Source organism: Anoplophora glabripennis, unplaced genomic scaffold, assembly GCF_000390285.2.
Source record: "Anoplophora glabripennis isolate ALB-LARVAE unplaced genomic scaffold, Agla_2.0 scaffold55, whole genome shotgun sequence".
Taxonomy (NCBI): Eukaryota; Metazoa; Arthropoda; class Insecta; order Coleoptera; family Cerambycidae; genus Anoplophora; species Anoplophora glabripennis.
The window spans coordinates 142,044-164,361 of NW_019416774.1; the positions used below are offsets into that span (position 1 = coordinate 142,044).

Here is a 22,318-nt window from a genome sequence, read left to right on the forward strand (position 1 = left end):
TTTTATTACACAGTCTGTCTAAATTTGAATTAATGCACAAATAACATACTTTTCCCCATTTTAACGCAATTTTTTATCAAATGGAGTTAGTTTGAAACTCAAATTACTTTTTGATGTAAAGAAATTTGTAATTTACGGTGGAGCGCTTGCGCACTATGGTCGGCAAATACAAATGTGGTTACAAGGAAATTATGAATATTAGATATGGATGGTCTTCCATGAGGAGGAGGATATAATGAACCGAGAGTACCTACTAAGTCTGGTAAGATAGATATCCACCAAGTTCACCCGACCTTAATCCTGTGGATTATTTTGGCTAGAGATTTTTTAAAACTAAAGTTTATGGTACACCAATAGAAACCCGAGATGAATTGTAGCAAAGAATAGAATAAAATTGTATCTGAAGGAAAATCATGTCTTCTATATTAGACGTCGCAATGGATGCAGAAGAACTTTATTTTGAACAATTGTTGTAGGACTCCGTTACTTAATCACTTACTCGACCTATTTGCTAATGTTATTTTATTAACTAGTCTGATATTTTTTCCAGAAATGAAATTATTCGTACAAACAGCCCGTGGCATATTTTTCTTTTTTTTTTAATATGATAGAAAATATGTTTTTTAAATTTTAACACCGGAGACAGGAAAGTTTATAGAGCAAATTTAAATTATCTTGCACAACATTAGTAGTGAGAGAAGGGGGCGTACAGAAATTTTAAAACAAAACATTTTCTTTCTAGCGTACCATATTTCTTTCCCAAATTTTCCTAAATAAGAATTTTTTTTAATTTTATGGAAATTTGATGATTTTTGCAGAGACCTCATATTATTATTATGTCGATATCCTTTAATGAAAAAGGATCCTTTTGTCTTCAATCATCGATATCTCAGCGACAAATGGTCGTGCAGAGAATTGAAGGGCAGTTTCGAAAACTGAAAATTTTCTAACATGCTGCCGTAACTTTTCGGAAAAAAAATGTTTTTCATTTACACGAATTTTTAAAAACAGGAAAAAAGGGTAGGTAATTTATGGTTTTTTAGAAAATTGACGGCTAAATTAGAAATATTCACGAAATGACTAATGTTAAGCATGACTTTTACAGTTTAATATACCCAGAAGAACCCTATGCATGAAGTTTCATCTCGATATAGTAAATCGTTTCTTTGTTTCAAACAGTCAAACTTTTGAAAAAAATGGCACGTTTTTTGAGTTTAAACACTTCTTAATCATGATTAAAATGGAAAAAAAATTTTCAAATTCTCTGAGATTTTCTCACATTTTTACAGCAAATAACTTTGAATGATGAAAAAATTTAAAAAATTGATAAATTTTTGAACATTTTTTTTAGGAAAAAATTCCGATGCTGACCCAAACCAGATTTCGACCCCGATTCATACCGTTTTTTTGAGACAAATTTGTAATTAATATTTGTGCAGTCTGTAATGACTTAAAAAAAGTTTTTTTCAAAACTTCTCTGAAAAAAAATTATTTTTTATTTTTTTCATCAATTTACGTTATTTGCGGTAAAAATGTGAGAAAACCTCAAAAATATTTTTTTTTTACATTTTAATCATGATTATGAAGTGTTTAAGCTCAAAAAATGTGACTAATTTTTTTCAAAACTTTGAATCAAAGAAACAGACTAGATGATCAACTAGATCAAGATGAAACTTCATGAGGTTCTTCTGGGTATATCCAACTGTAAAAGTCAAGCTTAAGATTAGTAATTTTGTGAATGTTTCTTTAAACTTTTTAAATTCATGTAAAAGATGAAAAAAATAATTTTTTCGAAAAGTTGCAGCAACATGTTATAAGAAATTTATTCGTTTTCGAAACTGCCCTCCAGTTCTCTGTACTTCCATTTGTCGCCAAGATATCAAAGACTGAAGACAAAAGGATCGTTTTCCATTAAAAGTCCGATATTTCGATGAAAAATGGTCGCATCGACATTTAAAAAAAAAAGGAAATTGAAGCTGAATAAACAAGTTATCTGGTCCATGCAATGGCTTAGCTGAAAAAAAAATTTCCAAGTCCGTGGACTCAAAAAAAAAAAGGAAATTTGCAAAATTTTTTGTCGTGCTATTTCTTAGAATTGCATGATAACCGTAATTCCAAAAAATTTTCGACCGAAAGATCTAAAAACTAGAATTTTAGAGCTTCAAAATGCTTTTTTTTTATTCCTGATGCGACCACTTTTCACCTAAATACAGTCCGCCAAAAATCACGGAAAAACTTCGTAAATTCCTTCAACCCTTTAATTTTTTGCATTAGTGTAGAATTTAAGACATTTTACTTACCTTAAAAATTCTTCTAGTTCCCAAAACGATGATTTATGTTTACACTATTTAACTGTTGGTACGACTACCAGCTCGGACAATATTAATGTGTTAAACACGTAAATAAACAGAAACGCTTTACTTATTACTATTTATTAGTCGCTTGTATATTACATAATTTTATATTTACCGTTTCAAAAAGGGCACCACTAAAATATACATACAAAATAATTAAAGATAGTAATTGCATTTCCGTCTGGCTAAAACCAATTCACACTCTTCAAAATTTGTACTCCAAACGTTTCTTCACGTAAAGCAGATCATAAATAAAATGATTCCTCGGAGGGTGAATTTGTTTTATAACAACCTAAGTATATAAACCAGTAACATAGATTGATAAAATATATTTATATAACTTACATAATGCATATAATAAAATGGAAAAGTTAGAGTACAAATTCCATATTTTCACCGACGCACTCGTGATTAATACCTGTTCTTCTGCTAGCTCAGTAAGGTTCGTATTTCTTTGTGCATATGACATAAGAAATCTACGTAACTGGGAGATCCGTCGTTTCCACGATCCTCTACCAGGAAATGCTTGAACACGGGCTCTAATTTTTCCCTTTGCCTTACTATTGTTAACTAAAAGTAAACGTCAACAATTAACCTTCCTCAAAATTCAAGATCAGTCAGCGAGGGTTGCCTTTTATATTTCAGGAATGGACGATCCTGGTGCTGCCATCTGTGAACCGAGATCCCTACCGTAAAGTTCGACTTTTATCCGTACACTTTCTCAAATTGTTTCGATATATAGGCGCTATTTGTGTTGTTTACGGTACTTGAAAAATTCATCTCGGTGCCAAAAAATGGAGTTGAGTCGTGAACATTGCCCTGCGAATATTTTATTTTTATAACGGTGCTTGGATGAACTTAATTTGACTTTTGGGGATAAGGAATCATAAAAAACAACTATATCGGTAGTATACGGAATTTCGTGAAGGCTGTCCAAAACCGGTTGTTATTCCAGAACACATTGATGTTGTGTGTGTACTGATACTGCAAGATCGTCATGTGACTTATCGTGAAACTGAAGCATCCTTGGGTATTAGTGGGACCAGCATACATTCAATATTGCAAGAACATTTGGCTATCAGAAAAATTTATTCGCTTTGGACAAACAAACGCTCAAAAAAAGGTTTGTGTTGATTAGTTGAAATAAATGCTCAAGAAATATGATCGCGGTGCTTCAAAACGTGTCTATGACATCGTAACAGGTGACGAATGATGGATCTATGTGTATAAGCTTGAAAGTAAACAGTATCATTCAAGATAAGCCAAATCCAACAAAAGTTGTTTGCACACGAAGCGCTTCTGGGCAAATGGTCGCCTGTTATTTCGAAAAAACCGGTGATGTAACTACGATTAGTGCAACGTCGGACGTTAAATTCTGAATGGTACACAACCATTCTCTACCAGGAGTTCTCACACATCGGCTCAAACAAGACATTTGACAACTGAAACAGTCTAATTGATGGGTCATCCGCAGTACAGTCCTGATTTGGCACCCACTGACTTTTTTTTATTCCCACACCTCTAAAATTAATTACGCGGTTAACATTTTTCGACTCCTGAAGAAGCCGTCGATGCATTCGAAATGCATATTCTGGAGGTATCTCAATCAGAATGGAAAAAGTGCTTTGAAAATTGGTTCAAGCGCATGCGAAAGTGTAGTGATCTCCATGGAGCATATTTCGAAAAACAATAAAGCCATATACAATGATTAATTTCTTTTTTTATTGTCTATTCCCGAAATATAAAAGGCAACCCAAGTATTATAGCCAAACGCATGCATAGGTAACATCTTGTCACATTTGGAACAATTATTTTCCCATTTTCCAAATAGTATGCTCACAATGTGACTGTCAGTTTTTCATTCTCTGTTTCCAATAAAAAATTGGAAACTTTATAGAGTCGTCCAAAACTCACTTTTGTTAGTTGAAAAAAAGGTCAAAATAGTAGCGTCAATCACAGGTCCTCTAGCGGCTAGCATAATCACGCTGTTTATATGTAATGTTCCCTCTAATTTTTTCGCTGACTACGTGGAACAAAAGTATATGGGAGCAAAAATGTTGAAAAATTTTTTTGACCCTCTAAATTTTCACCATTTTTAGCTGCAATTTTTTTATAAAATGGAATTTTAAAAAATGCTGAACAAGCCCATTGTACGCAGAATACAAAAACGGCTGTGCAACATTTGAAAAATGACTGCCTGGCCACGCACCCGCGCAGCTTAGAGGAAACTTTTTTATATACCAGGTGACCACGAGATTACTACCCAGGCTCCAGTTTAGGCACGAAAAAAGATATCGATTTAAAATTTTGGGCATTTAATCATAAAAACAACTGACAGTCACTTCCTGTTTGAACGGAAATGCCCTAAAGTTTGTTATTTCATATGGAACACCCTGTATATTATTTTTGTTCTCAATTCTGCTGAAGAAACTAACACTAAAATATGTATTATGTCCTATACCTATCTTTTGACAGTTTCCGAGAAAATAGCGCTTTAAAATGTCAAATGTGTCATTTATAAAATCCTAAATAAAATAAAAAAAGAAAGATTAAATGCCCAAAATTTGAAATCGTCAAATTTTTTCGTGCCTAAGCTAGAGCCTGGGTAGTAACCTCGTGGTCACCCGGTATATCGTGGTTCAAAGGGTCAAAGGTGGCCTCTCTATAAATATGACCCCCATTAAAAATTACACCCTGTGTAACTCTTAAAACTTCAAAATTTATCAAACGAACCAATAAATTTGCCGGTTAATAAAAACTTATTTTTGGCACAAACAAAGTATATAGTCCAGCTGTTAAGTTTTAAAACTGATTTTATTGTGGCGAATTGTACGGCGCCATCTATATATGCGAGCAACGGATCGACATAGTCGGAAGCCTTCTCAGCGTCCGAACAACTTTTCATCAATATACGTATATCTACCACGAAGTTATAACGTTTTGCGTGAAACGAGTTTTTGATAGTTGCCATGGAAACGCACATTGAACAGCGTACAACAATCAAGTTCCGTTTTAATGACGGTAAAACAGCCACCGGCAATGTGTTACAAACGGCATATGGTGAAGTGTGTGTATCATGTCCATCTGTGTTCTTGTGATAGATTTTGTGATGGCCGAGGCAGCATGCACGATGATAAGTGGACCGGGCAGCTCCTCACAAGCCAAACAAACCAAAACATCGAAGTTGTGCGCTCTGCACTGAATTCTGATCGTCGATCAATTATCAGAATGCTGCCAAGCCATGTATGATTGATTGACGAACAGACTTCAGCGCAGACCACATAGCTTCAACATTTTCGTTTGACTTGTGCGGGAACGCTCTGTCCTCCCGTAAGCTTGCATGCTGTCTCGGCCAGTATCTCATTGTCCTGTATGATGTCTCAGCTATCACGGGACCTCCCGAACCACAGGAAAACAATTGGATTTGATATACACTCCTTTCTGTACACCGTTTGTAATGCTGATACGTTTCCGTAACTGTTTTACTGGATTTAAAACAGAACATGATTGCTGTACGCTGTTCAATGTTCATTTCCATGACAAAAACGTGGTACATACATGTATACTGATGAAATTTTGTTCAGTGGCTTGGAAGGCTTCCCACTTCTTAGTTCCGTTGACCACATACAGATAGCATCACACACTTCACCACAATAAAGTCAGTCTTAAGAGAGCTCTATAGCAAATAGGCAACCAGCAATACATTTTTATAGATTTTATTACACACTTTGTCTAAATATGAATCAATGCACAAATAACAGACTTTCCCCCATTTTAACGCAGATTTTCTATAAAATGCACTTAGTTTGAAACTCGAGTAACTTTTTGCTGTAAAGTAATTTGTAATTTGCCGCATTTGAACAAGTAAATTACAAATTTCTTTACACCAAGAAGTTATTTGAGTTTCAAACCTAGTTCATTTTATAGAAAATCTTCGTTAAAATGGAGGAAAGTCTGTTATTTGTGCATTGATTCGTATTTAGACAAACTGTGTAATAAAATCCATAAAAATGTACTGCTGGTTGCCTATTTGCTACAGAGCTCTTTAAAACTTGATAGCCGAACTGTGTAGTTAATGTTTACTTGAAAACAGCAACAAAAGAGAAATTACAAGACCCACACGCTCCAAATCAACTATACCACCAATTATAAAAGGCTCATACGAGACATTTGCATCCTATAGCGCCAAATAAAAAAGTCATCAAGAATAACGTCGGCAGTGAACGTGCTAAGAAAGAATCTTACTTACCCTCATACACCTATGCCTTTGTATCCTTATAGAATCAATTATGGACCTAACAGCTATCGACAGAGGATTGTCTAACTCCGGCAACCCGTTCCGTTCCAAATCGACTTGAATGGCGGACGGAGCGCCAAATACTTTCTGAGTGAACTCCGGGTTGACCCCTAAACCGAACCAGAGGAACATGTGGATACCATTCTCTAAAAAAAGAAGTAACGCGTTACAAAATTTTATTTGTCTCTGCGTTAAAATTTCCACGCTCACCCAAGATGTACACTCCCTGCTCGTTCATTTTCTCAATGGTGCAGCGAATCGAGGACGGGAGCTCGACGGGTTCCTGCGAAACATCCAAGTCGTGGAGGGGAATGAGTCTAGGATAGAAGAAATTCACAGAGGTCGGGACGTCCATTATCATGACCACTTGCATGACAAACGACCTGTCGTCTATGGTCATATCTGAACCTCCGGATATGGCATCGCTCTTCAATAGACAGTTGACGTAAAGCGGAAGCAGTTTCATGCATTCGGGAAGGATCAACTGTCCGGCGCTACTAGGGCTTGCACAGTTCTTCCTGTAAGTGGCCAAGATCTGAGCTGCCCTATTCACGATGTTGTCTTTGACGGCCTTGGGATTGTTATCCAGGAGCTTGTAGACGGCCTGTTTGCTGATGAAGTTTATTATGGTATCGAGGTCGCAGCTGCGGTAAAGGTCCGCCATTTGCGAGCACGTTTTCAGGGAGAGGTTTATTATCCGTAGCCTCCTTTGGCCGGAACAGGACGTGTACAGTAGGGCTACTTGGATGTACACACCTTCCTCTTCCGATAGTTTGTCGTCATATTTTATTTCAACGGCGACTGCCTTATCGCAATCTAAAACGGTAATAAGCAGTTGCAGGATTGGAAGAAATGACTGTTTTTTTATTTAATTAATTCAATAATCTATATCTAATCGATAGAATCGTTTCTGTAAGTTACATTTTATATAAAATTTTATGAAAACATAGAACATGTATAAAGTAAGGTTAATAAATAGCATTATTACTTTTCTGTCGACCTCGCCATAAAATGCAGTTATATGAACTCACTTTTGGATTGAAAGTGTCATGTTACAGAGGGTCAAACATGACATCTTAAAGTAACATTTTGCCAAGTTACTAAATTTGTATTTTTACTGATGAGTCTGCTGACGAGGCTTTTTCGTCTCAGAACATAACAACTATTTTTAGTTTAACATGTTTCATTGGAATTCCCCAAAATAATATCAAAATGGAAGAATGAGAACATCTTTCTAGATTCTGGAATCAAGATACGATATCGTGACGACATTGATCCCTATCCCTCCGTAAGTGGGGATTCTTGTTACGTCTATCCAATATTTAAAGAAAACATATGTCATTTGTTGTTTTTAACATTTCATTTTTTCATTGAAAAGAAGTTTTAATGAAAATCTAGATAATTTTGCAAATCTACATATCATGAAAATGTGAAGTTGAAGTGAAAAGTTTCTGATAAACACAGTCAAAATCTCAAAACAACGATTTCCTGAGAATAATGTACAAATTTTAATGCAGCCGGTTTAATACCCAGACATGGATCCCACTAAAAATCTTTGAGAGAGCGAATAAGAAAATTGGAAAAATGTAACCAACAGATGCCAACTATTTCACAAAATTCAAACTGAAAATGTTCAAATGAAGAAATTATTTTGAACCTGGTTATTAAACAAAATATTGATTTGCTTATTTATTATTCATTTTTTTATCCATTTCAGTCGCCCTGAATCTATCAAGACATAATCATATTTTGGATTTATTGTACAGCACTAAAAGAGAATTTGAAAAACCTTTCCTAAAAATAAAATGAGAAAGATGATTATTTTGGAATATTAAACAAACAAAAAACTCAGCACCAGGTCTCGACAGTGTGCCTTGGGAGTGTAATTAAAAACACTGATTATGAAGTTCATCTTTACATAAGTTTTACTTACAAAGCTAGTCTTCAGTTTGCAAACAACCAAATTGGACAAAGAAAAAACTTCATTGTTCCAATGATCCATGAAAAACTATACAAAACTGTAGGAGATTTTGATAAATCAGTCTCAATTTATTATTTTCAATCATTTGTCAATGTCAAACATTTCTCCAATTATTTCGATAGGTAATCAACATGTTTCAAATCATCAAATATCTTGGAATACGCTCAGACAATAAGTTAAACGTCAATGACCATGTCAAATTAGTTAAAAGAAAAATTATATTCAGAGCAGAACTCTTCAGTTTGCTAACATACAAAAATAAAGAGGTAACAGTAGTTATTGCCAACAAAATATATGACAATATATGTGGACCACTCCTCGCATATATCCATTTTCTGAACTGTTGCAAGGCAACCAAAAAAATTGGTGAAGACCTCATCCCTTACAAGAATAATGAAAATCTGACATCAAGCCAACTTTATATCTATACAATATCTCAAATATTTAACCTGTCCATCACAGACGGAAAAAAATTTCCATGAAAAAACAGAAATACTTGAACTCATTTCTCATTTCAAGAAATGCCAAAATTTAAATCTTAACCAAAGAGAACAGTGAAGGGAATTCAAGACATGGTCACGAACACAGAGACAATTAGTTGGTGTCTTCTTTAATGCAAAGCCTTCCTAAATGAATACAAGTCACGTATCCACCGAGCTTAAGCAACCAACTGTCATCAATATTACAATCGTTTACAATGAATAATGACAAACTGTTGGGTCGAGAAAATGTGTTCCCTGATTGGTTAAATAAAATGTCGTGAAAAATTACCAGCAAAACATAAAATTGTATTTTAATGAGATTTTGATCTTATTGTTTTAATTTTACCGAAATTAGTAATGTGCATTGTAATTAGTTTTTTTTTATGTAATTACGTGACTCTTCTCTTACACTAATTATACTTGTTACTTTAAAATTAGACAGGCTCAAAGACTTCGGTTTACAGCACCAATATAAGAGGCAAACGAAAAATGTTCTAAACTATTAAAAAAATAATAATTAAAAATATTGCGAATTTTGCTCACTGTAAATTTTCAAACCCTCACTTAAAGTTCCAGCTTCAAATTTTTTTAATTTGTAAAAAAATTAATAATTTCGTGTATTTTTACCTGTTTTTTTCCATTGAATATTTCCGCTTTTTACTCAAAGACCAGGCTTTAGCAATTTCTTACTGAATTCATATAAAAAAAAAAATTATTCTTTATTTTTTTTCTAAAATCTTTTTTTTTGCTAATAAAATAAATAAATAATCACAGGCTGACAAGATTTTAACAATTTTAACCCAACAACACAAATATACAGGGTGAGATTTTTCGATGTTTAGTGTAGGGGTCTGGGAAAGTAGCAGATATACTAAAAAGTTTAAATTCGACAAATTCGACCAATTCTTTCAGATGCGTGTAGCTGCGTTTGGTATTTATTTTACAAAAAATTTTAAATTACAAAGTTTCAGGTTTTTGCAGTGTTAATAAGACAGTGCGATCAAAATGTTCGTGTACACTTTTGTTTTCAAGTTATATGATAAACTTCAAGTTTTTTAAACGTAAACCATAGTTAGCTATGAGCTAGAAAAAAATGTCTTTTATGCTTTCCAACAATATAATATTCGGTATTGTTATTTTGAAAAATGAGTGAACTGCAGCCGTTTATAACTTTTCAATTGCTCGTTGACGTAGATGTCTGTGAAAACAATCGAAATATTTACTGACAACGCTTTTAGTTACTATTAACACTGCAAAAACCTGAACATTGTAATTTAACCTTGTATTTTCCCAGAGGATTTTGGTTCGCTGAATTCGAATCTGAGGTCTTCTGGTTTTAGAGATATCCTAACCTAAAACTGCTAAAATCGCGAGTTTTCGACATATTTGAGGTTATGTTACATGGAAAGATAAAGATTTTGTTCGTGCCTGTCAACTATTTTTGGCTCAATACAGTTTAAATTTTCAACTTTGTTAATGAAAGAATGATCATTAAAACTCACCAATAGATGCCAATTCCATGTCAGTGGTATTAGACATGTAGAAATGTCCATAAAAGTCAGTCGGCCTGACGCCGGTCGAGGTCCTCACCCTCATGATAGCGTCGAACGCTATCGGTCTGCTTATATCCGTTATAACGTCATTTATCAGCCTCTCGCCGTCTATGTCAGCCTAAAAAACGAAATCTTTTAAAGGAAACGCCGCGATCCGTGAGAAAGACATACTTGGAAGTACGTGTACTTGAATATTTCACCGCCAGTCAACCTGGCCACCTGGCCTATACTTGCGAGATCTATGTACGCATTGTTGAAAATAAATAAGTCCACCGAACAGCCCACTGCTACGCAGTCCTGACCCAACTGGTTGTAAGCTTGCGTCTGAGGAGTTAGAATGGTCCTTTCTTTCTCTGTACCGAGCAGCTTACGATCGTCCCTGTTTTTCAATTTTCCAGGCGCTTCCGCTGTCGGCAGTGTGGAGTGGAACACCATTAGCTTTCCGTTGCATTCCGACGCCTGCGTTACAAAAAATATATTTTATACTTGCTTCTTAGAGAGTCTGCCTCCATCTAACTTATGGTAACACTTAAAGTGACAGACTAGTTTTAAGGGGTTACACCACTGTAGAATTTTCAAAAAATTGTTGTTTTTTTTTTGCTTAAAAGGTAGCTTGTGAACCTTCTAGAACAGAGGTCGGCAACTACTGGACCGCCAAAAATTTTTTTAAAGTACGTTTTTTACGTTTGAGTGCTATCCTTATCATTTTTTTTAGTAATTTAAAAACTGTGTAACAGATTTGAGTTCTTATAATAAAAAAAAATTAGTAAGAAATATGAATTTTTTTTTCTGGACCTCGTTAAAAATTTTGAAAAGTGTCCGGACCCCACCTAATATTACTTGCCGACCCATGTTCTAGAATATGAGGCAAAAGGTTTAATACATGAAATTTTTTTTTAATTTTCGCTTTTTCTGAAGCGTGTCGGGCGTCTCTCATATGGTTACCTCCGCTATGAACATACTCGCTCGGAAGGTACTGCGTACCTTCTTACCTATTGATTTATAACTTCTCTAATACACTCATAGATGTCGTTAGGGAGTATGCGTGTACAATTCAAGCAAAATGTTCAAACAAAAGTACGTTTGTGTAGCGTCAGTGCACGTTCATGTCTAAAACTCATATTAAAACTTTAAACGTGTTTTTCTCGAAACTCCAACAATTTTCAATATGGCCTTTTGAAATTGTAACCACATATTGATAAGTTAATTTAAACAATTGTTAGAAACAAATAACTGCCCTTTTCTTGTCAAAAATTTAACGTTTTACTTCAAACACGAGCCAATTTTACAAAAAACAATATTCTTACAATCCCATATGTGTTTCGCTAGCTATACTCATGTAGATTAAGAGCAATTTTTTTTTGTTCCACCTTTTTTTGCAATAGTTTTAGTGCGTGCCGTGGGACGCCTCGACAGCAACACGACTCAGGAGTATGGCTCCAGTGCCGCCATTTTGAAATATTTTTTAAAGAAAAAAATTATCTGTACACTTAATACATGCCTAATAACATACTTAAACAGGTTTTTTCTATTACCTTTCCTTCTATTAAAAAAAAAGTTGTCAAAAACACACTTTTTTAGGCCGTTGCAGTGGTGTAGCCCCTTAATGTAGAACAGTCGGTGCTTTCTTTTTCTTGTTTCTATTTTGATTTTTTGCCATATTTGATAAAAAAAATAACAGCGTTTTTAAATTTTTTTCTGTGCATACTGAGAATATTTCCGTTATTTATTACTCAAGTTGATACTACAGGATGAAAATATATTGAGTGTACAATGAAGTCAAAAAAAAAATAATAATAATTTCGGAAAATAATTTCATTTACATACGGGGGTTGCTTTTTAACTTTTTATATTTCGGGAATGTACGATCCTGGAACTTCCATCTAACAAGATCACTATCGTAAAGTTCGACTTTTTGTCAGTATATTTACTGAGAACGTTTCAACGTACATGCGCTATTTGTCTTGTTTACGGTGATTTAAAAAATTCATCTCAGCCAAAAATGGAATAAAGACGTAAACATTTGCGATTATTGCGATTATTTTTTACAACGTTCGATATGGATTATCTCAATAACGGTATTTGGATGAACTTAACTCGACTTTTGGCGATGAACCACCGGCAAAAACCATTATGTACCGGTGGTATATGGAATTCAATCGTGGCTGTGGTAGGCACACTAACGAATTTCGTGAGGGTCATTTAAAATAGGTCGTTGTTCCAGAAAACAGTGAAAAAAAATTGGGTCCAAAACGAAAAAACAAAAATTTAATTTTTATTTCAACTGCAATCGTGAACAACTTCTGAAGGAGTAAATTTATGCAAAAACGTTAATAGATTTTTTTTTAGAGCATTAAATTTCCTTTGAAAATCTGTATTGTTCTTTTTCAGATATTAATTTGTTCGTTATTTATAAAATTCCAAAGTTAAAAAGGCAAATCAAAAAAACATATCAATTTTCAAGGCTTGATTACATGGAAACTACTCGTCTCCTGAAAATTTTCAATCAGACCTTTTTTGTGGGGCATTCAGTTTCCTTCAAAAATATACGAGTATGTCGATAAATTTTTTTACGTTGATGGTTTGGCAGTTTTGACGCAAAAAATGGGATCAGGAATAAAAAATCCAAACTAGCGATTATAGACCTCTTAAAACTAATATTAAGGGCTCAAACTCTCACGATATTTCTATTACTAAAAAGATTATAAGTTTATTAATTTTTACACACTTTACCATGACCGCAAAAACAATTCCGAAGCTTAAAACATACCTTTAAGGCTTCCAGTCCGGCCTGAATAGCCGGCAACAATACTGTTTCAGTTTCCCTCGTATCTCCGAACATTGCTGGTATCTGTTCCATAAGAGCGTCGATAACCGGTCCAGATTCCTCCGGAGTACAAAGAAACCCGTCCAAGAGCGGCATAAACATTTCTTGTACGTCCCCGACTACCATCATCTGGGGCGCAGCCAAAGTCCCCTAAAACAAAACAACACTTTTCTTGTAACGCCAATTCGACGATATAGTCATTTAAAACTTACTTTGATGTTATAAAAATGCACGGAGCTGTTGTAGGTGATGAAGCCGACTCTCATATTGCTTTTCTCCTGCCCCTGGTCCACCGGTAAATTTTGTATAATCTCTTTCATTTGGGAACAGAGCAGGTTGACTAAACCAGACTTAACGTTGTTGTAAGACACGTCGATCACGAAGACTACCGCCGGCGGTTTAGGCAGCGTGTTGTTCCGGCAGTAATCCGCCGTGGCCACGAATTCGTAGGTGCCCAACACCAATTCGGGACGTTCGTAACGATCCATCCTTTGACCCGTGTGGTCCAAGTGCTGGAAGTACTCCGCTGGAACTGTAAAACGGGAACGGGGTGTTTGCATCAAGTATTACCTAATTTTTGTTTACTTACCGTCGGTGGTAACTCTGCAAAAGAGACATTGGAACCTCCTTCCCGAATCAATAAATTGCATGTAAGGGCACATATAAGCTTTACATCTTATACAACGGATGGGTCCTAATTCTCCAAAATTTACGATCGGCGGAGGATACTCTCCGTCAATAGTCCTCGTCATCGGACTAATTACTAAGCTGAATGGAACTGCGGTTTGTTTAATAATGTCCTGAAATCATTACACTTGTGTAACGTACAGGATGAGTAGCGTTGCATTAAAAAAAAATCAAGGAGAGTGGCCCCAACAATTATGTTGTAGTTTTTAACGGTAATTCATATATTGTCCATGTAAGAGGCTTATTCACAAAGTAAGAGTACGGAGACTTTGATGCTCTGTGGTTGTTGGGAGCAGAACTCATTTGTCGCAGTCAGTTGAGAACTGTTGTTGTAGTGGTATGTTGAAATTAGTGCCATTATTTTGGATACAAGTGGTGTTGTGAGTATAAAGCTGGTGGAACGAATGTTTAGGATGAACAAACAAGTGGGCGGCAAACAAGATCGAAGAAATGTTTCATGGCAACCGTCGCAACAAAGGAAGTGTGATTTTTGCATTACAATGAATTTCCCCACACACTCAAAGCCTCAAAGCAACTCTAGGATTCATTCGGTGCTCACCTGGCACCTACTGATTTTCATCTTTTCTCTTCTCTGAAGGTGTTTATAGGCAGAAAAACATTTTCTACCGACGAGGGGGATACAGTGCAGTGAAACAATGGGCTCGAGACCTCACAAGGTGCATTGAGGTTGAAGACGATTAAGTCAAAAAATAGTGTTTGAAAAATAGTCTTTCGGAATATTTCAATTTTTGGTAAATCTACCGCCGTTTCAATTTTCAAGAAAATGCATTCTCTTACTCAAAAAATGTCTTATTTAATGAGTTTATAATGGGCGTACTTACTTGTGAAATGGGTACATTATACATCGTAGATCGTATATAGCGAGGGCTGGCATTTCCTTGGTCTTGTACAACAAATTTGGTAGTTACCAACGGCGGAACAAGACCCTTTTGATTAGTAACAAAGACACCTGATCTGTTTTGCTGGTCATCTTGTGTCACTTGGATCTACAAAACGGTTTAAATTAATCGTGGCCAAAATTTTGATCTTACATCATGTTCAAAATAAAGTTTATTGTAGGGATAACAAAAACCGTGAATGATATGGGGTAGTTCAAATAAAAAAGTTGCACATCAAAAAATGTAAAGACATCTGAGGTATTTAAGAAAACATGTAAATTTAATGTAAAGAAAAGGTAGGAATGCTTCTTTGTGGCATCAGTATTAACATTTTGTTTTTTAAGGAAGTTATATGCATTTTAATGCTCAAAATTGGTTCAAAATGGATGTAACTCCAGAAAGAGGCATTTTAGAGAAAAATATGCTGCAATAAAAAAACAGATGTGTTGTGTAATTTCAAAATATTAACAATTTTAACAAAAAATTGAGATTGCCAGTGATTCTGAGATATTTGTTGAGGTTAGGATCCTCACGTGACGGAGCATTTCTGATGGCTCCATCATCTCCAGCCCTTCGAAATAATCATACTCTGTTAAAAAGAATGATTCTTTTGTGCATGTGCAATTATTTGAGGGGAATTTTGAGTGAATTTTATAGATTTTATTACACAGTTTGTCTAAATATGAATTAATGCACAAATAACAGACTTTCCCCCATTTTAAAGCAGATTTTCTATAAGATGGACTTAGTTTCAAACTCAAATTACTTTTTGTTGTAAAGAAATCTGTAATTTACGATGTCGCTTACGGCAAATTAAAAATTTCTTTACAGCACAAAGGGATTTGAGTTTCAAACTCACTCCATTTTATAGAAAATCTGCGTTAGAATGGAGGAAAGTCTGTTATTTGTGCATTAATTCATATTTAAACAGACTGTTTAATAAAATCTATAAAAATGTATTGGCCGGTTGGCTATTTGCTACAGAGCCCTCCTATGGTACGTAGGAAAACATTAACACAAACAATATGAAAGAAAGTTATAGAAATAAAATGTTTCCACACGATAATTCAGAAAAGATTTCATAAACATACGATTTCAAATAATAACTTACCGGACTCGGCATTTGATCAGGATCTAATCTACGATTCTGCTGTTGCTGTTGTTGCTGATAATTAGGTTGGGGATAACCACCCGGTCCGCTAGGCACAGGTCCCTGCCCGGGTATAACCCCCTGTCCGGGCATAGGCGGATAACCAGGTCCTTGGGGTCCCCTAATTTGCTGCCCAGGTCCATAACCCGGTTGAATAATTGGTGGAGGCATATGGGGACCATTGTCTTTGGCTCCCGGCGGATACTGTCTCGGCCCGCCCACATTCATGCCTTGCATTTGATTAACCAGTTGATTTGTACCATTAAATTGCGGAGGCTGACCCATTTGCGGCTGCCCAGGTATAGGGGGTTGACCTGGTAATGGTGGTTGACCTATCATCGACGGTTGCCCGGGAACTGGCGGTTGGCCAGGAATTGGTGGCGGCATGTGTGGACCATTATCCTTCATACCCCCTGCGGGATATTGTCTTGGACCTCCTCGCATCTGATTTGTACCGTTAAACTGTGGAGGTTGGTTCATTAATGGCTGACCAGGTACTGGCGGTTGGCCCGGCATTGGTGGTTGACCTAACATTGGTGGTTGGCCAGGCATAGGCTGTTGACTTTGCATTGGCGATTGTCCCGGTAATGGTAGTTGGCCCGACAGTGAAGGCTGACCAGGTGGGAACTGACTTGGTGCTGACTGATGACCCAGTATTGGTGGCTGATTTGGCCTTTGAGTTTGTCCTAGTGGGGCTTGCATGGGTTGGCCTGGTTTTGGAGGACCCCCAACAGGAGGCTGTGATGAATAAAAGTTTTGTCCTGTTGGTGGGCCTTGAAGAGGGGGTTGACTATATTGATTGGGAGGTGCATTTGGACCAGTCGGTGGACCGCCAAATTGGCCTTGATTGTTTGGCTGAGGGAACTGACTCGGCGGATTTGAGCCTACTCTAGGTGGCGGCACATTTTGATATTGATTATTGGCTTGCGTAAGTCCCACCATTGGTGGTTTATTTTCTTGATTCAGAGTAGGACCTAAATATGAAGAAAAAAACCTAATGAACCACCCTATCATACTTAGAACTAGGCGCAGCATATACCATTTTTTAAATTCAGAAATACTACATTAAAAAAATCTACATATGTAACAAATGAAGTAGATATTAATTTTTAATGATATCTTATTACCTGTCGAAGGTCCATTCTGAAACTGCTGTGGGGAATTTGAATATGGAGGTTGCCCATTCTGTTGATTAGAGGGCGTTAGATTCTGTCCTATAGAAGTGGGAGGGTGAAATGGATTTGTTTGAGGAGTATTAGTGTTCCTCTGATCTTGTGAACGTGGCAACTGATTTGGTGGAATTGGTAGTCTACCACCGCCACTAGTTGGAGGTCCTACATTAGGTGGAAACTGTCCTGTTGGGATTTGAGTATTTGATCCGAGAGGTGGGATGTTTCCGAGATGAGAGAGATTTCCTTCTGGCGTGCTACTTGGCGGAATGTGAGAAGGTGGCAGTATATTCTGGGGTGGTCCACCTTGTAATTGAACTGGTTTAGATCCAAGTGGTACACTTTGGAACACTGCTCCAGACAGCGGTGATAATTGGTTGGGTGGAAAATTCTGTTGAGGACCCCCAAATTGTTGAGGTGGCAAGAATTGTGAATTCATTTTACCATACACTATAATACAGGTATTATACAGACTACATAAAAAAATATATTACAATTGTAAAAAATATTTAATCTTCTGCTGAGATTTATTTTATCTTATAGGTAAATGAAAGTTCTAATATTTTGTATTTTTAGCATAATATTAATTAAATAACAAAAATAAAATACTCATTGATTTTTTAACATTTTACAGTAACAGTTCAAATGATTTTTATATAATGTTATACACTAATATAATTTCTCTCAATTCAGCTGTTGTTGTCTTACAATTTATCATAATACATGCCTAACTGTTTGTTATTAAATAAATTAATATCAAGATTTTTAACAATGTCGCACGTCTCCACTTGAATAGATGCTAAGTACATTGATAATTAATAATAAATTTGATTGACTACACTAGGTAGAATCTATAATGTAATTAGTACCTACATAACGGTTTAAAACTTTTAAATTTGGGTATTATAAAAATTAAAGTAAAATGTACCTATGCAATATTTTCATTTCATTTTTAAAATAATTTCTTTTCAAAACCATTGCAACAATATAAACTAAATTTAATTAAATGAATTTACAACATAAAAAAGTTAAAATTAGTTTACCATATGTAAACAAGAATGTGATAAGTAGGTATTTATAATTCTGACATTTGTAGTGCATATTTAACAAACATAATGGACATATACTTATTGAAATGCTAAGTCCATTTTATTTATACTTTTAAAGTTAATGTTGTTGGAAGTACTCAAAATAATTAATATTATTTGCCCTTAACATTAATGTTAAGGGCAGATATGGATTTATAACCATTTAAAAATTACAAAAAGTATACTTGTAGTTAGACGGTTACACGAAATTTGTAAAATAATAAATATTAAATTCAATGTAACCCCTCACGTATGTTATATACCTAATTTGTCAAATATTTGACCATATTTTGAGTTAGAACTTAAAAAAGGCTCGTGTATTTAAACGAGATTAAAATATTTCTTTAGTAGTTAAGAGATAAATGCTGATAAGCGATTTAAAGTAATAAATGTAACTGCAGTCTTATAGTACTTACATTGAAGAATTTAATAACAAAAATTAACAATTTTAATACAAAAAGGGCATCACTTCACTTTACGTCTTACAACTTGCAAGTATGCCACGTAAGGTTAAATTGCGCATGATCTAGTTACTTCCACGTCAATCTCACTAGAAAATTGACAGTTCTATAGTAATTTTTGCGTTATATTTATGTTGTGGTAATTGTAATTCCCCAATATCAAGTGGTCAAATGTCAGATGTCGTCACAGAATTCGCAAAAAATCAAAATAATGTTGGTTGAGAATGTTAAAAAATTGTTTATTAACCATTGGTGTAATAATAATATTTGTTGATATATTTTTTCCAACACGTCATGCAAGTCATTACAATTATATAAATAAAGAAGACATATATAATGAAATTAAGATCCAAGAACCAGCCAAGAATTATTTTAACCTCAAAAGTTGCACTTACCAAGATATTATTTTAAATAATATTGATGTTGAAGTTAATACAATTACAGACTATAAACCTTTTAAGCGACCTTTATCAGGTAAATTTTTTAATATTTTTTAAGTGATTATATTATTGTAAGTAGGCTTTTTTTAAGGCACTGCCTTTTTTTTGTATTCAAATATGTTCACAACATTCCTGTTTTTAACTGCTCCACAAAAACGAACTTATATTGCCTTAAATTGAGAATATTTTGTTATAAATTTTTATTTAAAATTAATTCGGTGACTATAAAAGAGTAGATTATAGTTTATCATTTTACGCAAAATGTGATTGTTTTATAAATTATTTATTTTCCGTTTATTAGAAACTGATTACCTAAATCTCACCAAAAGAGAGTTGCGGATCTTCTTCTATTATATACTGTTTAGAGCATGAAAGGTGTATCAGAGCCTGACAAAAGCATGTATTTTGTTTCAGGAGGTGAATTTCAACCCAAAGATTGTGTGGCATTAATTAAGACTGCTTTAATTGTCCCTTACAGAAATAGAACTGAACAACTTCATATTTTTCTAAATTATATGCATCATTTCCTTCAAAATCAGCATATCCATTATAGAATATTCATAGTAGATCAGAATGACACCTTACCATTCAATAGAGCGAAAATGTTGAATTATGGGGCAAAGTTAGCCATAAAACTGAATTATGATTGCCTAATCTTGCACGATGTTGATTTACTACCTTTGAATACTGGGAATATTTATGGTTGTGCAAAATCTCCTAGACATATGTCGAGTAGTCTAGATACGTTCAGGTAAGTTTCTTGAGTTTTTGATACATTATTGCTATTTGTAGATCAAATAATATCGTTTCATGTTCAAATGGTCCAAGTTCCTTTTTATTGTTCCATAAAAAGCTATGCTTAGTCCCAAATTATTTATTTTTATATATTTGCTTAACTCTATTGTTATCAAGACTATATGTATTTAATTTCTGGTATCTCGAAAAATATTTATTTTTAAGAAGCAGAAAATAAAACTCATTGTTTTTAATAGGCTTAATTTTTGTAAATATAGACGGATATCTCGACTTAATCTTGTTGTTAGAAGTGGATATGCTATCTTATACAATAATAATAAAATAATACAATGAAGTTGAATAATATTAATTATAACAAAGATTTAGGTAATTTCTTAAATCATTCACATATAATATTAGGAATGTGCTACGAAGATGGTCAACCTAAAATTACCAAGCGATTTAGTTGCTTTGCATTTTTTAGGTAGCTTATTAATGATTTTGATATCCACTGACAATTTCATTACGGTTATCGATTTATTTAACAGTTATTGCACAAGTTACTTTAAACTTCTCACTATTATAAGGGATTTTGAGAGGAAGTATTACTTTCAATCAATATATCTGAAAGAAATAAACGTTTTGCTGAGAATGTGATTTTGCTAATAAAAATTACAGATACAATCTCCCATATTTGAGTCTTTTTGGAGGCGCAGTCTCAATTTTATCTCAGCAATATGAAAAAATTAATGGAATGTCAAATATATTTTATGGATGGGGTGGTGAGGATGACGATTTTTACAGGTACCGTATTGGACACTTTCATGTGATTTCCTTATTCCTGTAATTACTCTATATACGTTTTAGACGTTTGGCAACAAATGGGCTTACACCTTACAGATTTTCTCCTGAAGTAAGCAGATATACAATGCTCAGACATAAGAAAGAGAATGCTAAGTAAGTCTTATAGTAGCAAATTAACAAAATAATGCATGTTAATAATATTTTTTATTAGATTAACAACATAAGGTTCTGGCGATAAGTGGAAATTGTGTGAAACTAATTGTAAGTTATTAATTTCTTAATCACAAGCGAACTGGGCGTGTACTTTATTGGGATTTGTGCCTTTTGCTTTTTAACAATTATTCGTCCTGTAATCTGTACAGTGTGTTTCATATTAAGTGTTTACTAAACTTTCCATTTGATGTTTATACAGTGTTAGTGTTTATCAGCAGCTTTGCGGATCATATAGTATATTTTTTATAGAAAATTGAAGTTATGTGCAGTTTGATAAAATTCTTAAGAATGTTGTCACAATACTTAACTTTGCACCATGTTTGAAGCCAATATTTATTCTTTTCATATAAAATTTCATCTATTTACTCATCAATTTTCCTAAAGTTCAATTTCTGTTAATTATATTTTATTATCATAACTTTGAAAACTTCTAATGCATCTTCTGCATCAGTTACATTCTAAAATGAAAGATGTTGCTTAGTTTCTAATATAATAACTATACCGGTGATTGCAAACTTCTATTCTAAGTGTTTGGGTATGTAAGGTCAAAGTTATTACAGTTTCTGATTACAGTTATGCATACCTCCTAGTTTGTATAACTTTGTCTTGTGTCTTGTTAACATTTTATAAGGAATATAAAACTCGACAGTGTGATATTTGTTTTTCTTTTCAGTGATAATAGATTTAAACTTTTGGAGGAAGCTGTGGATAAGTCTAACTTGGATGGACTGAATTCCTTGCCTCATCGGTACACAATTAAACTCGAAGGACTGTATACTCATTTGATTGTTTCATAATGGATTCACTCTTGATATTTCAATTCATCGTTGAGATTAAATTGTAAAAATTATTTTTTTATAACTGCTGTTTAAATTTCAAATTGTTTTTATTTTTGTTATAAATTTATCATTTTTCTGTTATTTATTTATAATATATTTATAAACCAGGAAATTATTTCTCAAAAACTTACCATCATATGATTGTTATACGATTTCAAGTCCATCACTGATGAGTATCATATTATTCAATTTCCTGCATTTATATTTAATATTAGTTTAATTAATTAATTCTGCTAATACTCTTGTGATTAAAGATGAATTAAATTATTTTTGAAGAAATAGAATTTTCTAACGAAGTAAAATATATTGATCTAATCAGATTCTGCCTCAAAATAATCA

At 34.2% G+C, this 22,318-nt stretch overlaps 2 protein-coding genes across 2 annotated transcripts; one reads left to right on the forward strand and one right to left on the reverse strand.

Annotated features, from left to right (window-relative positions):
- Positions 1–2,416: 2,416 nt before the first annotated feature.
- On the reverse strand, positions 2,417–18,991 carry LOC108906066 (protein transport protein Sec24C). Its single transcript, XM_018709215.2, has 12 exons — positions 18,904–18,991; positions 17,358–17,849; positions 16,192–17,204; positions 15,024–15,188; positions 14,084–14,294; positions 13,707–14,026; positions 13,438–13,644; positions 10,839–11,126; positions 10,617–10,785; positions 6,862–7,467; positions 6,604–6,797; positions 2,417–2,924 (listed from the first exon to the last, which is right to left on the reverse strand). The coding sequence occupies exons 2-12, from the start codon at positions 17,836–17,838 to the stop codon at positions 2,784–2,786; spliced, it is 3,795 nt and encodes a 1,264-aa protein (XP_018564731.1). The 5' UTR covers positions 17,839–17,849; positions 18,904–18,991; the 3' UTR covers positions 2,417–2,783.
- On the forward strand, positions 18,985–22,037 carry LOC108906043 (beta-1,4-galactosyltransferase 1). Its single transcript, XM_018709183.1, has 6 exons — positions 18,985–18,991; positions 19,201–19,422; positions 19,803–20,139; positions 20,802–20,927; positions 20,991–21,080; positions 21,814–22,037. The coding sequence occupies exons 1-6, from the start codon at positions 18,985–18,987 to the stop codon at positions 21,935–21,937; spliced, it is 906 nt and encodes a 301-aa protein (XP_018564699.1). The 3' UTR covers positions 21,938–22,037.
- Positions 22,038–22,318: the final 281 nt, after the last annotated feature.

Bases quoted from the DNA above. Each gene is read 5' to 3' on its own strand.
- LOC108906066 (XM_018709215.2), bottom strand. From the start codon at position 17,838: ATGAATTCACAATTCTTGCCACCTCAACAATTTGGGGGTCCTCAACAG. The intron at 13,645-13,706 runs GTAAGTTTTAAA...GTTTTGTTTTAG, and splicing joins TGCATTTTTATAACATCAAA to GGGACTTTGGCTGCGCCCCA. The intron at 6,798-6,861 runs GTGAGCGTGGAA...TTCTTTTTTTAG, and splicing joins GCAGGGAGTGTACATCTTGG to AGAATGGTATCCACATGTTC.
- LOC108906043 (XM_018709183.1), top strand. The intron at 19,423-19,802 runs GTAAATTTTTTA...ATTTTGTTTCAG, and splicing joins TTTTAAGCGACCTTTATCAG to GAGGTGAATTTCAACCCAAA. The intron at 21,081-21,813 runs GTAAGTCTTATA...TTTTCTTTTCAG, and splicing joins CATAAGAAAGAGAATGCTAA to TGATAATAGATTTAAACTTT.